General features: G+C 50.5%; 4 protein-coding genes across 8 annotated transcripts in view; 2 read left to right on the top strand and 2 right to left on the bottom strand.

The window, feature by feature from the left end:
• The window catches only part of Gfod2 (Gfo/Idh/MocA-like oxidoreductase domain containing 2), a 46,619-nt gene extending 41,027 nt beyond the window's left edge, over nucleotides 1–5,592 (top strand). The window contains exons 1-2 of one of the 2 annotated variants that reach the window (XM_046434292.2): nucleotides 594–680; nucleotides 4,054–5,592. In XM_046434292.2, the coding sequence (XP_046290248.1) occupies nucleotides 4,110–4,952 (843 nt within the window). In that variant the 5' untranslated portion in view covers nucleotides 594–680; nucleotides 4,054–4,109 and the 3' untranslated portion in view covers nucleotides 4,953–5,592. Of the gene's footprint in view, nucleotides 1–593; nucleotides 681–4,053 lie in introns of those variants that run through there. The other variant, XM_046434290.2, reaches the window with a different exon arrangement.
• Nucleotides 5,593–10,059: 4,467 nt separating this feature from the next.
• CUNH16orf86 (chromosome unknown C16orf86 homolog) lies at nucleotides 10,060–14,740 on the bottom strand. Of its 2 annotated transcripts, XM_046435226.2 has the most exons (5): nucleotides 11,752–12,189; nucleotides 11,298–11,521; nucleotides 11,087–11,095; nucleotides 10,696–10,913; nucleotides 10,060–10,594 (listed from the first exon to the last, which is right to left on the bottom strand). In XM_046435226.2, the coding sequence occupies exons 1-5, from the start codon at nucleotides 11,851–11,853 to the stop codon at nucleotides 10,191–10,193; spliced, it is 957 nt and encodes a 318-aa protein (XP_046291182.1). In that variant the 5' UTR covers nucleotides 11,854–12,189; the 3' UTR covers nucleotides 10,060–10,190. The 2 variants fall into 2 exon arrangements, 1 of the variants encoding a protein (XP_046291182.1); XR_009225913.1 differs by lacking the exon at nucleotides 11,752–12,189 and adding an exon at nucleotides 12,895–14,740 and having other exon boundaries at nucleotides 10,538–11,521.
• Enkd1 (enkurin domain containing 1) lies at nucleotides 12,055–15,949 on the top strand. Its single transcript, XM_046435220.2, has 8 exons — nucleotides 12,055–12,223; nucleotides 12,370–12,469; nucleotides 12,559–12,753; nucleotides 13,418–13,590; nucleotides 14,861–14,977; nucleotides 15,089–15,252; nucleotides 15,350–15,486; nucleotides 15,576–15,949. The coding sequence occupies exons 1-8, from the start codon at nucleotides 12,068–12,070 to the stop codon at nucleotides 15,734–15,736; spliced, it is 1,203 nt and encodes a 400-aa protein (XP_046291176.1). The 5' UTR covers nucleotides 12,055–12,067; the 3' UTR covers nucleotides 15,737–15,949.
• Nucleotides 15,650–18,187, bottom strand: Pard6a (par-6 family cell polarity regulator alpha). 3 transcript variants are annotated; one of them, XM_046435224.2, is made up of 4 exons: nucleotides 18,041–18,187; nucleotides 17,444–17,666; nucleotides 16,923–17,227; nucleotides 15,650–16,705 (listed from the first exon to the last, which is right to left on the bottom strand). In XM_046435224.2, the coding sequence occupies exons 1-4, from the start codon at nucleotides 18,101–18,103 to the stop codon at nucleotides 16,445–16,447; spliced, it is 852 nt and encodes a 283-aa protein (XP_046291180.1). In that variant the 5' UTR covers nucleotides 18,104–18,187; the 3' UTR covers nucleotides 15,650–16,444. The 3 variants fall into 3 exon arrangements, with proteins under 3 accessions (XP_046291180.1, XP_046291177.1, XP_046291178.1); XM_046435221.2 differs by having other exon boundaries at nucleotides 15,650–17,227; XM_046435222.2 differs by having other exon boundaries at nucleotides 15,650–17,224.
• Between the last annotated feature and the right edge of the window lie 476 nt (nucleotides 18,188–18,663).

Below are 18,663 nucleotides of genomic sequence, written 5' to 3'. Positions count from 1 at the left end.
GAAAAGATCAAAAGGAAAATTTTAGAGGAGCCCTCAGATCATGTATTCAGGTCTTATAAGTAAGCCACTGTTAGGCCTTTTATTTTACTTTATTTTATTTTATTTAATATTTTACTTTTTAGTTGTAGTTGGACACTATACCTTTATTTATTTTTATGTGGTGCAGAGGATCGAACCCAGGGTCTCACACATGCTAGGTGAGCGCTCTACCACTGAGCTACAACCCCAGCCCCCAGGCCTTTGATTTTTTTATTCTGAATGAAATGAGAAGCCTTTGGAGGGTTTATATGGAGGAGAGAAATAGTCTGACCCAGATGATCAGCTTTCAATCACTATGACATAATACCCAAGATAAATAGCAACTAAAGGGAGGAAAGGTTTATTTTAGCTTATGGTTTCAGTTCATGATCAGTTCTATTGCTTTTGGACCTATGTGAAGCAGATAAAGGTGTATATAGTAAAGCAAAGCTGCTCTCCTCATGACAGCTAGGAAACAATAGGAGATAGAAAGGAAGGGACTATGGTCCCAAAACTCCATTCAAGGGCACCCCCCAGTGACCTTCCTTCATTCCAATAGGCCCTACCTCCTAAAGGTTATACCACCTTCCAATAGGACCAAGGGCTGGGGACCAAGCCTTCAACACATGGGCCTTTGAGGGATATCCAGGATTCACATTCTGGTAAGTTTTAATAGAACCACCTTGGCTACCATGTTGTGAAGAAATTGAGGGAACAGAACAGAAGCAGGGGTGGATCAATTGACCATTGCTCTAATCTAGGCTAAAAACAGTAGTGACTTGGACAAGGAAGGTGGCAGTAAGGCTAATTAGATTCTAAATGTGTAGTTTGAAAGGCTAAGCCAATAGGATTTAATAATATTAAAAGTGGGATTGAGAGGTGACTCTAGCAATTTCAGCTAAGATGGGTAAGACTTGAGGAAAAGAGTATCAAGAAGCCCATTTTTAAAGTAGTTTTTGTGTTTATGTGTTGTGCCGGGGATTGAATCCAGGACCTTGTGCATGTGAGGCAAGCATTCCAACAACTGAGCTATAGCCCCAGCCTAAGAGCCCCATTTTAGATTCTACTCCTCTTACACAAGTTTGAGGCCAGCCTCAGCAACTTATCAAGACTCTATCTCAAAATAAAAGGGCTGTGGATGTGGCTCAGTGGTAAAGCAGGACCAACAAAAAAAGAAAAAGATTTTACCTCCTCTGCCTTGAATGTCTTTGGGAATGGCACTATTGACTATAGCCAATTCCCACATTACTTATAAACCCCAAGTAATCCTTCCAGTTATGTTTCCTGGCAGGCATCTAAGACTTTATGAATCCTCACTCTTGGCACTGTCCTGCCTCAGTGCCATTGCACACGTGGTGCTCCCTCTCTAGATGTCCTTTGCCCACCTGCTTCCTTTAAGATAATTCCAGTGTCACTCTTCCCTTTAGCCTTCTTGCTGTCTACACAGGGAGTTGCTGTTTGTCTCACCAAACCTTGAGCCTGTTTCTTCAAGAAGCCCAAGACTTTTTGAGAGAATTGGGGGTAGTAGGGTTTGAGTTGCCCACTGTGGGCATTGTCTGCCAAATAAATAATTAAATACCGTCATGTCTGCACCTAACCCAGATAGCTTACTGTGATTGTTAAACTTATGACTAGTCTGGACTGCTTTGGGCTTTGGCTCTCTCTCTCTCTCTCTCTCTCTCTCTCTCTCTCTCTCTCTCTCTCTCTCTCCCTCCCTCCCCCTCCCTCCCTCCCTCTCTCTCTTTCTTTCTCCCTCTCTCCCTTCCTTCCCTCCCTCTCTCTCTCTCTTTCTTTCTCCCTCTCTCCCCTCCCTCCCTCCCTTCCTTCCTTCCTTCTTCCTTCCTCTTTCTTTCTTTCTCTCTTTCTCTCTTTCTCTCTTTCTTTCTCTCTTTCTTTCTTTTCTTTCTTTCCAGGGTCTTGTGCATGTGAGGCTTGAGGCAAGCACTCTGCCAACTGAGCTATATCCCAATTCCTCTGACTTTTTATTTTATTTTTATTTTTGAAGGTACAGGATTTTCCTTCTACTTGAACCCAACTCTAAGCTAGCGGAGCAACCCAGGTGTTAGTTAGGGTGTTAGTGTCTGGTTGGCTGTTCATACCTTCGTGAGTTTTCACCTTAAATCACTCATATAGAAGCTGTGCAGCTCTCTGGGGTCCTTGTTTTGCCTCTATACTGGGGATTGAACCCAGGGGTACTGTACCACTGAGCTACATTCCAAGCCCTTTTTATTTTTGAGGGTCTCACTAAGTTGCTGAAGCTGGCCTCAAGCTTTTTATCCTCCTGCCTCAGCCTCCAAGTAGGCTGGAATTACAGGTGTGCATCACTCTACCCAACTACTTTGCTATCTTTGAGTGTTCCAACCACAGCAAACTTAAAATGGGTATGAGGTCAGAAAAACTGTTTTCATTTCCTTTCCCCTCTACTGGAAGTGAACAGTTTTTCTTTTTACCTCTCGAAGTTGACCAGTGGAAATTTTCAGAGAATAGTCTGCAGGACACTTAGGGCCCTCTCTGGAGTTATAACTGAGAATGCCACACCCATCCCCCAGAATATGGATTATCTTGACCCAAACAAAATGATCTAATAAAATTATAATGTCCATGATGTGTGTCTTCCCCTCAATCCCATCTGTATTATCAGGGTTCTCCAGAGAATCAGAACTAAGAACATACTGTGTGAGAGAGATTTATTTGAAGATAACTGGTGCAGACATATGCCTGTAATTTTCAGTGTCTCAAGAGGCTAAGGCAGGAGGATTGCAAATTTAAGCCTCAGCAATTTAGCAACACATTGTATCAAAATAAAAACTAAAACTGCTGGAGATGGGGCTGGGGCTGTAGCTCAGTGGCGGAGCACTTGCTTAACATGTGTGAGGTACTGGGTTAGAACCTCAGCATCACATATAAATAAACAAACAAAAAAAAGCATTCTGAACATATGCAACTACAAAAAGATGGAGACGGAGCACAGTGGTAAAGTGCCCCTGGGTTCAATCCTCAGTACCAATAAATAAATAAATGAATAAATAAAACCTGCCAGGCAGGCCAGCCTGCTAGAAATTCTGGCAAGAGTCTATATTACTTAGGCCTCAAGGCATTCTGGAGGTATAATTCCCTCCTCTGAGGAGAACTTCAGTCTTTTCAGTCAGTCCTTCTACTGATCGTGTGAGGCCCACTCACATTATTCCATGTAGTCTGCTTTAGTCAAAGTCATCTGACTTAAATGTTAATCACATCTAAAAAAGTACCTTCAGAGCAACATCTAGACTGGCATTTGAACGGCCCGCCCTATAGTGTAGCTGAGTTGATCACATAAAATTGACTGTCATATACGTATCTTCAACTCCAGCCTTGGGTTGTGTTTGTTGTTGAAACAGGTTCTCACTAATTTACTGAGGTTGGCCTTGGAGTTGTGATCCTCCTGCCTCAACTCCATTCATGCCTCTTAAGAACCTTTTCCTGGGGCTGGTGTTGTGGCTCAGTGGTGGAACACTCACCTAGCACACATGAGGCTCTGGGTTCCATCGTCAGCACCACATAATAATGAAATAAAGGTATTGTGTCCACCTACAACTAAAAAATATTAAGAGAGAGAAAGAGAGAACCTATTCCTGCAGGCATGGTGGCACATGCCTATAATCCCAGCAACTTGGCAGGCTAAGGCAGGAGGACTACAAGTTTGAGGCCACCTCATAAACTTAGTAAGGCCCTGAGTGATTCAGTGAGACTCTGCCTTAAAATGAAAAAGGACTACAGTTGTAGCTTAGTGGTTGAGCATCCCTGAGTCTAATTCCCAGTACTGAAGCTAGAGGGAGGGTTTTGAAGAGACCAATAACCTTTCCTCTTTATTTAACCCATAACTTTCCAGTCACTGTGACCATTTTCAGTCTAAGCTGAGTAACCCTTTCTCTTCTCCCAGGCCACTTTCTAGTCCTATAGGAGGCATTGCATGGTCCATCTGCTTTGGAGAAATAAGATGTTTCCCTAGTGTAAACCCTTGGAACTTTGAGATTTCCTGTTGTGTCTTACTTGTAGGCATTGGGAAGAATGTGGTTTGTGAAAAGGCAGCAACATCGATAGATGCCTTCCGGATGGTGACAGCTTCACGCTACTACCCACAGCTGATGAGCCTGGTGGGGAATGTGCTGCGGTTCCTGCCTGCTTTTGTGCGCATGAAACAACTGATTGCAGAGCACTATGTAGGTGCGGTGATGATCTGCGATGCCCGCGTATATTCAGGCAGTCTGCTCAGCCCCAGCTACGGCTGGATCTGTGATGAGCTTATGGGTGGAGGGGGCCTGCACACCATGGGCACCTACATTGTGGACCTGCTGACCCACCTGACTGGCCGGAAAGCCGAGAAGGTGCATGGGCTGCTCAAGACCTTTGTGAGACAGAATGCTGCCATCCGTGGCATCCGGCATGTAACAAGCGATGACTTCTGTTTCTTCCAGATGCTTATGGGTGGTGGGGTGTGCAGCACAGTGACACTCAACTTCAACATGCCAGGTGCCTTTGTGCATGAAGTCATGGTGGTCGGCTCCGCAGGACGTCTTGTTGCCCGGGGAGCTGACCTCTATGGGCAGAAGAACACTGCCATGCAAGAGGAGCTGCTTGTGAGGGACTCCCTGTCTATGGGTGCAGGACTGCCAGATCAGGGGCCCCAGGACGTCCCACTACTCTACTTGAAAGGCATGGTCTACATGGTACAGGCCTTGCGCCAGTCCTTCCAGGGACAGGGCGACCGCCGTACCTGGGATCGTGCTCCAGTTTCCATGGCTGCCTCATTTGAGGATGGGCTATATATGCAGAGTGTGGTAGATGCCATCAAAAGGTCAAGTCGATCTGGGGAGTGGGAGACTGTGGAGGTGCTGACAGAGGAACCTGATGCCAACCAGAACCTATGTGAGGCACTTCAGCGGAACAATCTATGACCTCTACATGGGCTCCCTGCCACAGAGCAGAGGGGCCAGGGATGAAACCAGAACTGTGATGGGGACTTGGCCATAGCAAAGACAGTATCATAATCAGCTCGGGCTAAAACTGGGAGACAATTGAAGGGGCCCAAGGAAGATGACTTGTCCATCTGCTCATTTACTTCTCAAGACTTGAAGAGTACCATGTGCCCCTACTGCCATGGCCTAGGCTTGCACAGTGTCAGGGCAGAATTGCTACCAGGCCTCTTCATGGTTCTGCTAGTGAGCAGGGCCAGCAAAAGCCTGACTTGTGGGCCTGATCTCTGATCTGACAGGATAAGAAAGCCCAAGAAACCAGCTTGGCTAATGCCAGAGGATAAATGACAAGGAACTTTGTTTCCATGCCCTTCTGGGCCAGGACATCTCAGGAACAGTAAGGGCAGTAAGTCGTCCTTCAGGGATCCTCACCTGCCCTTCCATGCAGCCAGACCCTTCTGGCCTCCAGGCTGACCCTTCCTGCATGGAAGAGGGGTTGCTATATTATATGAGCTCTGGGGCTGTTGACCTAAGGAAAAGGGCCCCTGATTTGGCAGAGAGAAGACAAGGGGGAGCTGTAGAACATCTGATAAATGTCAATAAATAAATTGGAAAAATGTGACACCATGATTCGTGGGTTTTGATTGGTGATTGGGGTTCTTTAATAATGAAAGATTTGTTTATTGCTATAGTTTTTATCTTTCCTCATGACCCATAGCAGCTCTGAGCCTGCCATGGATTTATCACCATCTACTGAGCCACAGAGGTTTCTGCCACTGCCTGCCCTTGTCTCCTGCTTGTTCCCTCATGGCCAGGTCCCAGGAGTCCTCCAAAGAAAAGTGTTTTCTCAACAGGTACACTCCTGTAATCCCAGCCATTCAGTTGAGGATTGAGGCAGGAGGATCAAAATCTAGGGCCAGTTGGGGCAATTTAAAAAGTGTTTCCTCAGAAGACAGTACACAAGTCTTCCATTAGGGGGTGCAGTTGAGCCTTGTGTTTCAGGCAGTCAGGGCACGTGCCTGTAGCCTCCTTGGCTTAAGGCCTGGAGGGATTCTGTTCTTCAAGCCCCATGGTATGGCTCCTGGAGAGGCAGGAGCTTGAGGAGGAAGGGACCTCTGCTGCCTCTCAGAGAAGGTTTGGCTAACACTGCTTAACCCATCTGTACAGTCACTATCCATGTGTATGACTTTGTTCCTTTTTAGCCATGTCTGCCCCTTTATTTCCTTTGCCAGCCTGCTAGATGTGAAGCCTGGACAAACTCTTCCCTTCTCTAGCCTTCCTCCCTGTTCCCGCCCTGGGCTTCTTGCCAAAAAGGCGCAAGGAGTTTTGCTTCTTCCTCTTGGCACCCCTTATAGAAGTCACCAGGCCTGTTTTCCTGTAGTGACTTGCTTTCAGACATTGTCCTTGTGAGATAAAATAACAAGGGTTAGTGTTGGAGTAATCTTATGGCATGCTGGGTAAACAACTCATGCCTATTATTTCAACTCCAAACCACTCTGTGAAGATTTAGTAGGCCCATTATTCAGATCAGAAAACAGGCACAGTGGGGTAAAGTTACTGCCTTCCTGTAGATTATAAGAAATGGAGCCAGGAGTATCTGCATTTGAGAATCTTAACTCACAATCCCAAATGTGTCCCTCCTGGAGCAGGAGTCTCAACCTATCCTGAACTAGGGGGTGAAGAGAAAGCCCACCATTAGGCTGATAGTTAATTGTCCCTGGGACTCAGCTCAGCATGTCAGTCACTCTGGGTATTACTGGGGTGTCCAAGTCCCTCCTAAATTTGGGGCTTGACCAAGAAAACATAAGATGCTCATACATAAGAAAAGTCCATGTTGCTGACCCAGAGTGGCCAAATGTTGGTTTTGGAGGACTGCTGTTTACAGAGACAGATTCCCAGAAGTGCTGGGGCAGATTGCATTGAGCCTAGTGTAGAGCTGCTTTTGTTTATTTTAATTTGGGGGGGTTGTAGATTGATTCAGTACCTTTATTTATTTATTTTTTAGTGTGGTGCTGAGGATCGAACCCAGTGCCTCACACATGCTAGGCAAGCACTCTAGCATTGAGCCACAATCCCAGCCCCTAGAACTGCTTTTATGAGACCCCAAGTTCTCTGAGGGAACCCCCCATCACCCTATCCCCCTGACATTTTTCCTTCAGTATGGGGGTCTTTACTACTGAGCTACATCCCCAGGTCTTTTTATTTTTTTATTCTGGGACAGGGTCTTGCTAAGTCACCCAGTCAGGTCTCAAACTTGCTGTCCTCCTGCTTCAGCCTTGCTATTCACTAGATTATAGACATGTGCTCCTGGGCCTAATCCTCCTGACATCTTCACCATCGTGTACCTCTTGGGCATCATAGCTCACTGGTTCCACTTTAGGAATGGGGAGGAGAATTGAGCCTGGAAGTGGCCCAGATGCCTATGATCAATGGATCCCATGGGTGAGCAGAGCCCAAACTGGCTCCTGGCTTGTCCTGCAGCGCCCCCTCACGGAGGAAGGTAGCAGCATCTCCTAGGACCTGAAATTTGATTCCCAAATTTTGGAAAGCTCCCAACACTTCTTAGGTCAAAGTAAAGTTTTTACAAGCTCAGTGAAAATTCATCTTGTCCCCTCTGAATCAACAATCAGAAGATAACTTACAAAATAAGTTATCTAAGATAACAGTCACCAGCCTCCAAACAAATCTAGGCCTCACATTCACTAAGACCTGGCAGCTACTTCCTCACCTTCCTGTCCTGTCTCTTTTCCATTCTTTTCTTCACACTGCTGCCCATTTGACCTCTCCATAATGTCAGGCCAAGGACCCTGTTTGTCTGTACTCCTCTTTGTCACCCCCCAATTTGGCCAGTTTGGGCCCCTGATGTTCATGTGCTGTTTCAGCCACACTGAGCAGCCCTCCTGCATAGAGCTGACATCTTCCACACCAGCGTAGCTTCATTCCTGACTTTTCCTTGGCCTGGAAAGCACTAGCTCTCTTCTTCAGGAGTAACTGGAGGGCCACCTGATTACTACTTCTCCCCTGATTACTACTTCCCTAGGCAACAGTGGCCACCCCATTACCTGTGGTCCCTTATTTCCCCTTGAATCATGCTATCTCAGCATTTCCCCCTTAGAGTGAGCTTCTAGGAGCAGCAGTAACTTCTCCCTTCCTGTGGCTCCCATTACCCCTGCTTAGAACAGTTCTTTTCTAATCATCATTTCCTCTTTCACCTGTGGGGAAATGAGCAGAGCTTCCTTATCAATGCTGGTCTTGACCATACCACCAGCCCCAAAGACCACCGAGAGAGTAGATGCTTGGCCTTCTTAGATCAGGCCTAACCAGAGAGCCAAGTCCACAGATTTTGTAGAACTCAGAGGAAGGCAGAGAGCCTCACAGGCTCCAGCATGTGATCTTACTTCCTTTTTTAAAAAATTTAGTTGTTGATGGATCTTTATTTTACTTATTTGCATGTGGTGCTAAGAATTGAACCCAGGGCCTCACACATGCTAGGCAAGCACTCTTCCACAGAGCTACAACTCCAGCCCATGTGGACTTACTTTCAACATGTGCAAGAACACTTCCCTGCAGGCCTCTGCTTCCTCAGCCATAAAGTGAGGTCAACCTCAATTATCTAGCTCTGAAATACCCTGAAGAATCTGAGTTCATCTCTATGGATGAGATTCAGTCTGTGTGGGCCCTATGGACAGTATCACCTTGGGGTGGGCAAAATACAACCCAGGGAAATCTAAAGATGAAAAGAGAAAGAAGTGTCCAGACCTCATGGCTTGCCTATGACTTTGCAATGGAACAACTGAGTATCCAAGTGACCCTCCCAAAGGAGGGAACAGCCAGGAATAATGCCAAGAAAAAGAGCCATGCCCATTTTCATCCTGCCTGGGCCTGCCCACTCAGCCTCCTCTGATAACCATGCTGACCATTATTCCAGAGTCCCAACACATTGTTGTGTAATTCAGATAGCTTAATTCATTCAGATTCTGACCTATCCTCTCCACAGCCTCCTCCAACCCCTCAATGGTCTCCCCATCTTTGGTACCTTTTATGGGGGTTGTCTGATAGGTGGATATGATTCAATGATGTGTGTCTTTGGGGAATTCCCAGTTCAGTTGCAAAGACAGTTATAATCCACAGTTTCAATAGTATACAATGCAAGGCAACATTGCCTGCTGCCTGGCTCAGCAGAAAGAGGGTACCCAAATTGTCAAGGATCATGTGTGCACTAGCCAGACGGATGGGTTAGGGAATAAAGGCTTCTTAGCAGGAAAACCCCATGTGCAGAGAGTGAAAGTAAGAAAAGGTGTGGCTGACCAGGGAGTTAGAGACATTGGGAAGTTTCAAGGCAGCTGGGGCAAGAGGAGAAAGGTGCTAGAGGGACAGTGACACCATCAAGGGCGCAGAAGTGTGAGGCAGGGTCACTGTATAGATCCAGCTGTGGTAATGGGTGGGAAATATTTCAAAGCTGCCACTTAGGGCAGGTAAATGAAACTTTCCACCCAGGAATACCATGTGTTGGTCCCCTTGAGGTCAGGCTAAACACAGGCCCTTCCCTGAGAGACAGCAGGGCCAAATGCCTGCTTCTCATGACCTTTTTTTGTGGGGAGGGGATACTGGGGATTAAATCCAGGGTACTTTACCATTAAGCCACATCCTCAGTCCTTTTTATTTTTTGAGACAGGGTCTCACTAAGTTCCTCAGAGCCTCACAAAGTTGCTGAGAATGGCTTTGAACTTGCAATCCTGCCTCAGCCTCCCACGCCTCTGGGACTACCAGTGTGTGCCACCATGCCCAACTGCATGACCTTTTCTCTGCCTCAGGTTCCTTCCCCACTCCCTCTTCATTCCCCACCATTAGCCTACCTGACCCTGATTCACCTGGGGAGACTTAAATACACAGAACTGGGCCCTTTGCCTGTCCAAACCCACTTCTTGTTCAGGCCTAGGATGGTACCCAGGAATCTCATTTGTCAGATGACATGGCCCCTGGTAATCCAGATGACTGGCCCAACTTCAAACTCTGCACAGGTGAGTCCTTCACCCTTCTTCACAGCCTCTTTCTTTCCCTAATTCAAGCATCATATTTGGGGAATTGGTCTTAGAAAAGGAAAAATGTTTATTTTCCAAGTTCTCAAATGGGAGCAGGGGCCAAATTCCCCCCTCCATCTAGCCCTCAGGCTACAGCCCTGGGTCAGGCCTGGAGAATGGGAACACCCAGTGGGTGAAGTCACTTGTACTGAGGGGAGAGTGGGGGCACAAGGGGAGCAGTGCAGACACTCAGCATCTTGTCGATATCCACCTGGGTTGACTTATCCACCTCTGCCTTGAGGTGACCACTCATCCCCAAGCTGGGCAAAACCCCAAGCTCCACTCCAGCCTCCTCTCCCAGGGGAGCCAAGGCATGAGTGGGGGGAACTAACACATTGGAATAGGGCAAAGGGAGACCTAAGCCCAGCTCACCTGCCACAGGGAGCAAGGCCTGCAGCTGCTCCACACCTGCCTCCTCAGGAACCAGGGCCAACTCTGACTCAGGCTCTACCTCAGCCTCCCTGTCTTCCTCCCCTGCCTGGTTCAGCTCAGGGTTGCAATAGTTGATATACTGGTACAATGGCCGGAGGCGCTGAGCTTTTCCTGCAAGGACCCGGGGCAGGACAGGGGCTGGAGCGCCAGGCTGTGCAATGACAGCTCCAGCAAGCAGGGAAAGAAGGGAAAGCCCAAGGACTGCCACTCACGCTCCAGCCCCAGGGTCTCTGGGGGTGCAGACACAGTGCTGGCTATAGCTGGAAGCATGGGAGCCCCCAGACTTTTGCGTTTCTTGGCTTTTCTGTGCTGTTTGGCAGATGGTGAGGGTTCATTCTGACAGCCCTCCAGCTCCTCTCTCTGCAGCAGCATCCCTGGTGACAGCTCAGCTTCAGTCCTAGGATGGGCATGGTAGCTAGGTCCTGGGAGGCTGGGAGACTAAAGTTGGGGACAAGAGGCCTGAGAGGCAGCCTTCAGCCTCTGGCTCCTTTGCCTTGAGCCTAGGGACTAGCCCTGCCTATCCCACCAACCCAGGACTATAAAGCTATCCCTTTCTTGGTCAATGAAATCCCAGGCCCAATAGGGTCCCAGCACTTATGTGACCTCATTCCCCTTCAAGACATGGAGGTTCCATCTCTCCTGGTGCTGGTGCTCCCTATGCCAGAGCTCTTGAGGAACAGAATAGGCAGAGTGATGATAGTGGCAGGGGACAAGAATCTGCCCCACAGACATACAGGATTTAGGAATTCTCCAGGGGTAAGTTTGAGGCTCAACCCCATCCCTGCAGTTCCTTCCCTCTGAAAAACCTCCTCACTTGATCGGTTTCCTCTTCAGTCCATGACTGGGCCCCACGATGGAGGCCCCAAGCCTGGGGCCTCTCTTGTCTCCTGCCTCTGCCTCAAGCACTTCTTCCTCCAGCTTGATCCCCTCCTCCTGGAGCTCTGGCTCTCTGCAGTGTCCTCTTGGACACACGTCTTCACCCTGGGTACTGCAGGCCTCATAAGCTGGCACTGGGCACTGGTCTCCCATCATTGAGCACTAGAGGCAACACATAGGTAATTAGTTGCCATGACCAAACAAAAGATGTAGGAATCAGTCATTCGATGCCCAACATCAGCCCCCAAACACCGGAGAAAGGGCACCAGCCCGGGCCCCTCCACTGTAAGGCCTGAACTGGCAGTTAGGGGGTCAGATCACTCAAAGTTCGGCCCTCAGAGCACCGTGGCCAAATGTTTGAAGGCTGATGGCCAGATCATCAGGACCATCACCTCAGGGCTCTGAGCATGATTAACTGGTGCCTCCACAACCTGGACCAGCCCTGCGACTGTCCCCTCTGGGGCCCCTGGCTTCCTCTCGGCCCCAGAGGCCATGGCTTCGATGGGTCAGAGCATTCTCGGCGGTTGCTGCGGTAGGAGAGCGGGCGCCCAGGGGCTGGACTGGTAGACCCTGTGTTGACTGAGGAACCCGCCAGGCGACTAGAGCCTAGCCTAGCTCCGAATGCGACTGAAGGCTGTTCCGCCCACTCGGCTGGAACTACAAGCCCCAGAAGGCTTATCGCCAGATCATTGACCCCTGACCTCAGAGATGGAAAGCTATTTGTTGCCTGGCAACAGCAACTCCCGTCAGGTTGCAGAAGCTGGCGGCAAAACTGCTCAAGTGAGCCCCCGCGGGGGGCGTGCGGAGAGGGACAGCGAACCCGCAAAGAAGTGGGCTAAAATCGGGGTCGCAAAGGCAGCAAGGGTAGGCCGGGCCATGAGCGCGGAGGGAGCTGGGGGAGTGATTGGAAGTGGAAAGCACGGCCTGGCTGCAGGGTCTGGTTGAGGGAGGAAGCACCGGGGTTCCGGCGGGAGATGCGCAGCGTGGCAGGCCTCGGTGCACGGTTGCAGGGCGTCGACCGCAGCATGTGCGAAGGCCCGTCCCGCATCTCGGGGCCCATTCCCCCAGATCCTACACTCTGCCCTGACTACTACCGGCGACCCGCCTCAGGTGAGTTGGAGCGTGCCGAGCGTGCCGCGGTGGGGCGAATTCCCCACTCCATAACTGAGCCCCGCACTCCACCCGGTCCCACCTCCTAGCCCAAGGACGCCTCGAGGGAACCGCTTTGAAGCTGGACCTGCTGACCTCGGAACCTGATTTGGACGCCGCCCCTCCCCGTGGCCCCCGCATCAGGCCCGGAGCCCGAGAAATCCTGGAGCGTAGCCAACGAGGCGTGGGGGACGTGCTGCTGCAACTGGGAGACATCTCCCTCGGTCCAGGAGCTTCTCCCAAGAGTAAGTCCCAGCCAGAAAGAGCAGCAGTTGGAGATCAAAAGTGGAGATCTAAAGGGGCTGCTCCTTCTTCCCTGACCTGGACGCTGGCTTTGCCCCTGTAGATCTGTTTCCCCAATATAAAAGGAGTAGGAAATGAACTACCTCCTCGCAGGAGTGGACTGAATGAGATAGTCCCAGGAAGTCCTAGCTTCATGCATTCATGCATCAATGGAACACTTTTAAACAGGATTCATATAGATACTAGGAAAACAAAATCAAGGACAAGTGTGGGTCATCATAAAGTTAAGGTGGGAGGCAATAAACAAGAGATAAGTGTAATATGCGAGATGATTAATGGTATACTTCACTATAAAAATGTAAAAAACTGGGGTGGAGATGTAGCTCAGTAGTAGAGTGTTTGCCTAGCATGTACGAGACCTCAGGTTTGATGTCACAAAACAATAACAAGTTAAAAATGTAAAAAATAACAAAGAGATAATGTACTATGTTAGGAAGGAAAGGCATAAGTTGATGCGATGGAATATGTGTGTGGGGTCTAACCCAGACAGGAGAGCCAGGGATATCTTTGTGCAGGAGGCAGGGTATGGGCCTATACTGAGATCTAGTTTAAGTTGGGTTGCATGGGCCATACATAGAGCAGAGCATGGCAGCATATTTTCTCCAGGGAAGGACCCTAAAGACCATGAGAAGGAAAATCTGAGGCGGATCAGAGAGATACAGAAGCGCTTCCGAGAGCAAGAGCACAGCAGGGAGCAGGGCCAGCTCAGGCCCCTGAAGGCACTGTGGCGGTCACCCAAATATGACAAGGTGGAGTCCCGACTCAAGGCCCAGCTGCAGGTATCTGTTTTAGGGAGCCAGAAATATTGTCTTTGTTGGCCAGCAGGCAAAATTATACTGTGATCTGAGTTATGGGAAGAGAAGAAATCACAGAGAATTAAGATAACAAAGTATTAAGGGACAGCTGGTACTGCTGCAGGCATATCTGGAGTCTCTGCAGAAGTGGTAATGGCTGGACTAACCATGAGGGTCCAGTAGGAATTAGGCAAGGGAAGTGGGGGAGAGAACATTCCATGGAAAGAGAACTTTACAGGTAGATGTTCTGAGACTAGAGGGTGAGCAGTGGGGATCCTGGGTACAGTTCACTGTGAGGGGGAAAAGTATAAGTTTAAGCCAAGAAGTCAGCTGAACCCACATCTGAAAGGACCACCTAAGCTACTTTCCAATGTTTTTTTGTGTGTGTGCATGTGTGCCATGTGGTTGTGTTGAGAATCAAACCCAGGGTCTCATTCATGCTAAGCATGTGTTTTACCACTAAGCTATACCCCCTGGTCTTTCAACATTTATCTGAGGATAGTAGGGAGGGCAGGGGCTGGGACTGGGGTATGGTGGCCCCTGTATTGGGTAGGCACCATTCCTCTAAGAAGGAGGAGAACTGAGAGAAAAGACAAGGTCACATAAGGATATATTGAAGCTCAGGCATCTGTGGGACTCCCAGGGGGTGGGAGTGCGTCCAGGAAGCAGATGGATGCTCAGGTCTGGATCTCAGGCATGAGATCCAGGAGTTATTGATGAGCAGGTTGAGAACAATGAGACCAAGGAAGTGGCCCCATGGATTTGAGGGCTTGGAAGCCAGCCCTCAATGACCTTGGGGGGCTGAAGCTTGCCTAGGAGGGAGAAAAAAGTGCTAACTGAACCGAATTAGAATGAAATATAGTTTGTTTCCTTAAATGTAGAAGAGACCCCCATGTTTAAATGCTAATAAGAAGTGGTCCTTTAAGAAAGAAAAGGCCCTGGGCTGGGGATGTGGCTCAAGTGGTAGCGCGCTCGCCTGGTATGCGTGCGGCCTGGGTTGGATCCTCAGCATCACATACAAATAAAGATGCTGTGTCCACCGAGAACTAAAAATAAATATTAAAAAAATTCTCTCTCTCTCTCTCTCTCTCTCTCTCTCAAAAAAAAAAAAAAAAAAAAGAAAGAAAGAAAGAAGAGGCCCTATAGGGATGGGGAGAGAAAAATCCTGAAAGGCCAGAAGGCTAGAGGCATACCCTTGTGGTTTGAGACCCTGACATCAGCCTAACTGATTCCTCTGCTATGTCCTGCCCTGCAGGAGCCTGACCCCGCCTCTGCAACAGAGCATGCCCACTTCCTGCGGGCACACTCCCGCTGTGGCCCTGGGCTCCCACCACCCCGTGTCCAGCTAACCCCACCAGGACCCAAAGCTAAGGTGAGAGGATATGTGGGAGCTAGGAGGTGGTTGGGCAGGAGTCCTGTGGGTGGGGATACAAAAGTACAACACAATGCTATTAACCCCCACCATTCTTGCCATGTCCTACAGGGATCAGGCCTGAGTGTGGATTTCATTAGTCACAATGCCCAAGCTGCCAAGAGGGCCCCCCGGCGCCATTCCCGCTCACTGCAGGCCCTGGCACAGGTGCTGGAGCAGCAACGTCAAGCCCAGGAACACTACAACGCAACACAGAAGGGCCATGTGCCTCTTTAGTAGGTCTCAGTGTCCAACACCCTGGGTGAGGGGCATCTATGGAGGGTGGGAATCAATTGCCTTGGTGTCCTCAACCCTAGGCCTGTGTATCTACAGCTTGTTGGAGCGCAGGGATATGTGGCGGCGGGAGGCTGAAGCCCGCCAGCATAGCCAGCCAGACCCTGACATGCCCCCTGGACATACCTGCATGCCTGAGAACCAGCGGCTGGAAACACTGAATAGTCTGCTCCAGAGTGAGTACTTGGGCAAGCGGGGCAGGATGGGGAGCCCACTGGGAACCATGCACCTCTGCCCAGTACTCACTGTTCCTGGGCCCCTGTAGGCCAGAGCCAGCTGCTGCGTGAGCTAGTACTGCTACCTGCCGGGGCAGACTCGCTGAGAGCCCAAGGCCACCGTGTTGAGCTGGACCGGAAGCTGGTGCAGGTAGAAGAGGCCATCAAGATCTTTTCCCGGCCCAAAGTCTTCGTGAAGATGGATGCCTGAGCCCCTTTGTTGGAGCAGTGGCAGGAAGATCCACACTGAGGATTGCCACATGGCTGCAAGAGGCAACAGGCCCGGTTATACAGCAGAGGTCCAAAAAGAGGAGCTTTCTGGGCAGGCAATATACCCAGAGTATTCTTCCCAGCTATCTGTGGTTGTAGAAGGGCCATCCCAGCCTTTAAACCCTTTTGACAAAATTAAACCTTTTGTACACAGTGGGGTTTGTTTCCATAAAAGTTTTGTTTGGAGGGAGGACTGGGGATTGAACCCAAGGTGCTAGGCAAGTGCTCTATCACTGAACTATATCAACATCCCTTTTTATTTTATTTTGAGAGAGCATCTCACTAAGTTGCCCAATCTGGCCTTCAATTTGCCATCCTCCTGCCTCATCCTCCTGAGTCACTGGAATTATAGACATGTGCCAATAATGTTTGGTCCATAGACGCTTTCCTTACTTCAAAAATGCAAAGCCCCATGACCTTCCTGCTGCCTAACCATGGGAAGGTCTTTCCACTGCCCCTGTCATTCCTGTTTCATATCCAGAGTAGAAGGTAGGCTTACGGGATTGGAGAGGAGGCTGGGACTGGGACACAGAAGGACCATGTCTGTGTTTGTATAAAACTTTTAATGTTCCTCAGGCTGAGAGGGCCCAATGGAACAAGCAAGCTAACCCCCGCCCCAACCAGGATGTCCCTACCATGTCCCAGCAGCCTAGAATAGAAAAGGGCTGCATCCTTGCCTGTCAGAGGCTGAAGCCGCTACCATCTCCTCGTATGCTACTCCCCCAGCCAGAGCTGGCCTGTTCCTGGCCATCCAGGGAGGGCAGAGAGTTTCGGACACCAGGAAGTAGGCAGCCGGGGTGCAGGTCCCAGCATGGCGGCTGAGACAGCCCATTGGAACAAGGAGGCGGTCGGTTCTCAATGACCAGGTCACTGCTGTCATCATCACTGTCGGGCTCAGCAGGCCCAGGCCCTGCAGAGGGAGGCCGTGTTAGCCGCCCAGATGCCCCTCGCACCACATTATTGCGCTGGTTGGCAGGCTTGACAGTGACAATGAGGTTATGGCTGTTGGCAACCATCATGTCCGTCACTTGGTCCAAGGTCTTCCCAGCCACCTCAATACCATTGACCTCAAGGATCTCATCACTAACTGCCAACAGCCCTGTACTCTCAGCCAGGCCCCCACGTACCAGGCGGGAGATGAATATGCCTGGAACCCGCTCCAGGCCTTGGGGAGCCACACGCACACTCATGCCATCTCGAATGTAAAAGCCCAGAGGGCGGTCTGAACCATGCTTGTGCAGTCGAACCCTTCGGTGGGTCTCAGGCAGTAGGTCCACATCTATGACTGAGGAAACCTGGCGGAAATCTTGGGGCAGGCTGATTAGCAGGGGTGGCCGGGTGCGCAGGGGTGCCACTGGTCGCAGTAGAAGCCCTCTCCTGCGCCGCTGCAGAGAGTTGGAGGCAAATGCCAGGCCGCTGGAGTCAGCTTCTGCTGCAGGAGAGGGGGGTGCTGAGATCAGAGATGCTGCTCTCCTACTTGGGCCCTTTACAGGGAGCAATGTAGCTATTTCCTACCACTTGGAGGTCAGGCCAAGGGCAAGGACTGCAGAAGGTGAAGACTGAGTGCTCTGGGTATGGACTAACCCTTGTAGACCTGCCCGGTCACCCTACCCCACCGAGGCTGCCCACTGTACCCCATTCTCCTCACCCCGCTTCTGCACCAGTAGGCGCAGCGGCGGGGGCCCGCTGGCCAGGGCCCGGTGCAGGCTGTCGTCGTTGGTGAGGGGCAGTAGGTCGCCGTGAGCATCCGTATAGCCAAGCAGCACGTCCAGGCCTGGGATCTGGTGCACTGCACGCAGCAACCGAGAAAACTCCTGGAAGCCGCTCACGGAAGCGCGGGGCAGCGCAAAGCGTCGGAACTCAGCGTCGAACTGGAGGCGGGTGGTGGCGGGGGAGAGAAGACTGGTTAGGACAGGTCTCTTTTTCACACAGATCTAAGTCTGGCAGAAGTAGGGGTAAAAAAGGGCTGCTGCAAAAGCTACAGCGTTGAACCCACACCTCAGTTCCAGTATAAGGGACGCTGTCCAAGGTCTTGTCCCCGCCCTCCACGTACCAAAACCATAGAGGGACTCTGGAGGCTGGCAGTGGAAGGAAGGAGGATGGATAAGGAAAAATAAGCAGAAAAAAAGAATGGGACGTGGAGGATAAAGGACAGAAGTGATGGGGCCAAGGAGCAGGGAAGGAGAAGGAGAGAATTGGGAGTGCCTAGGGCCGGGGCCGGAGCCGGGGCCGAAGGCGCCCTTACTTTGCTCTTCACCTCGACGATGCTGTCAGGACTGCGCGCCGGAGTCCTCTGCGGCCTCGCCATTGCGGGACCGGGCGGACCAGGGACAGTGCCCCAGGCAGCCCGCGGAGGCGCAGGTGCACAGCCCGGCTGGCCCGCCCGCGCCGCCCCGCCCCTACTGTAGCATTTGCCCCGCCCTCCCATCCGGACCATGACGTCAAGGGGGCAGCGACACAGAGGAACGCAGAGTCCACGTCTCCTAGGAAACAGAGATGTGGGTGGAGAACATTCTTCCTCTGCTCCTACGTCATTACGCTAGGGTTCGCACGTCCGGAAGAGTCTGGGAGGACGGATTTGGCCAATCCGAGAGGATAAAGAGGGAATTGACATTTATTGAGCGCTGTGTACTTTTATTTTCACTGGTCTTACAAGACTAAGCATTTTGTATATGAGGAAACTGAGTCATAATAAACTTCTGCTAAACCCCTCCGGGTCACACGGCGAAGTGGCTTCGAGCCAACTCAAGCCACCACCCTCAGATCTCAGCAGCTTCAGGCCCAGGATCACTCTGCCTGCGAGCCAGCCTTTGGCCCCTTCCTTCCCGATGTCGTGATGAACGGCCCAAGGCCAGATTGTTCCTCAGA

Source organism: Marmota monax, unplaced genomic scaffold, assembly GCF_021218885.2.
Source record: "Marmota monax isolate L192 unplaced genomic scaffold, Marmota_monax_Labrador192_F-V1.1 WCK01_AAM20220418_F8-fsc00024, whole genome shotgun sequence".
In the NCBI taxonomy this organism is placed as follows: Eukaryota; Metazoa; Chordata; class Mammalia; order Rodentia; family Sciuridae; genus Marmota; species Marmota monax.
This window is presented reverse-complemented; position numbering and strand designations above follow the sequence as displayed.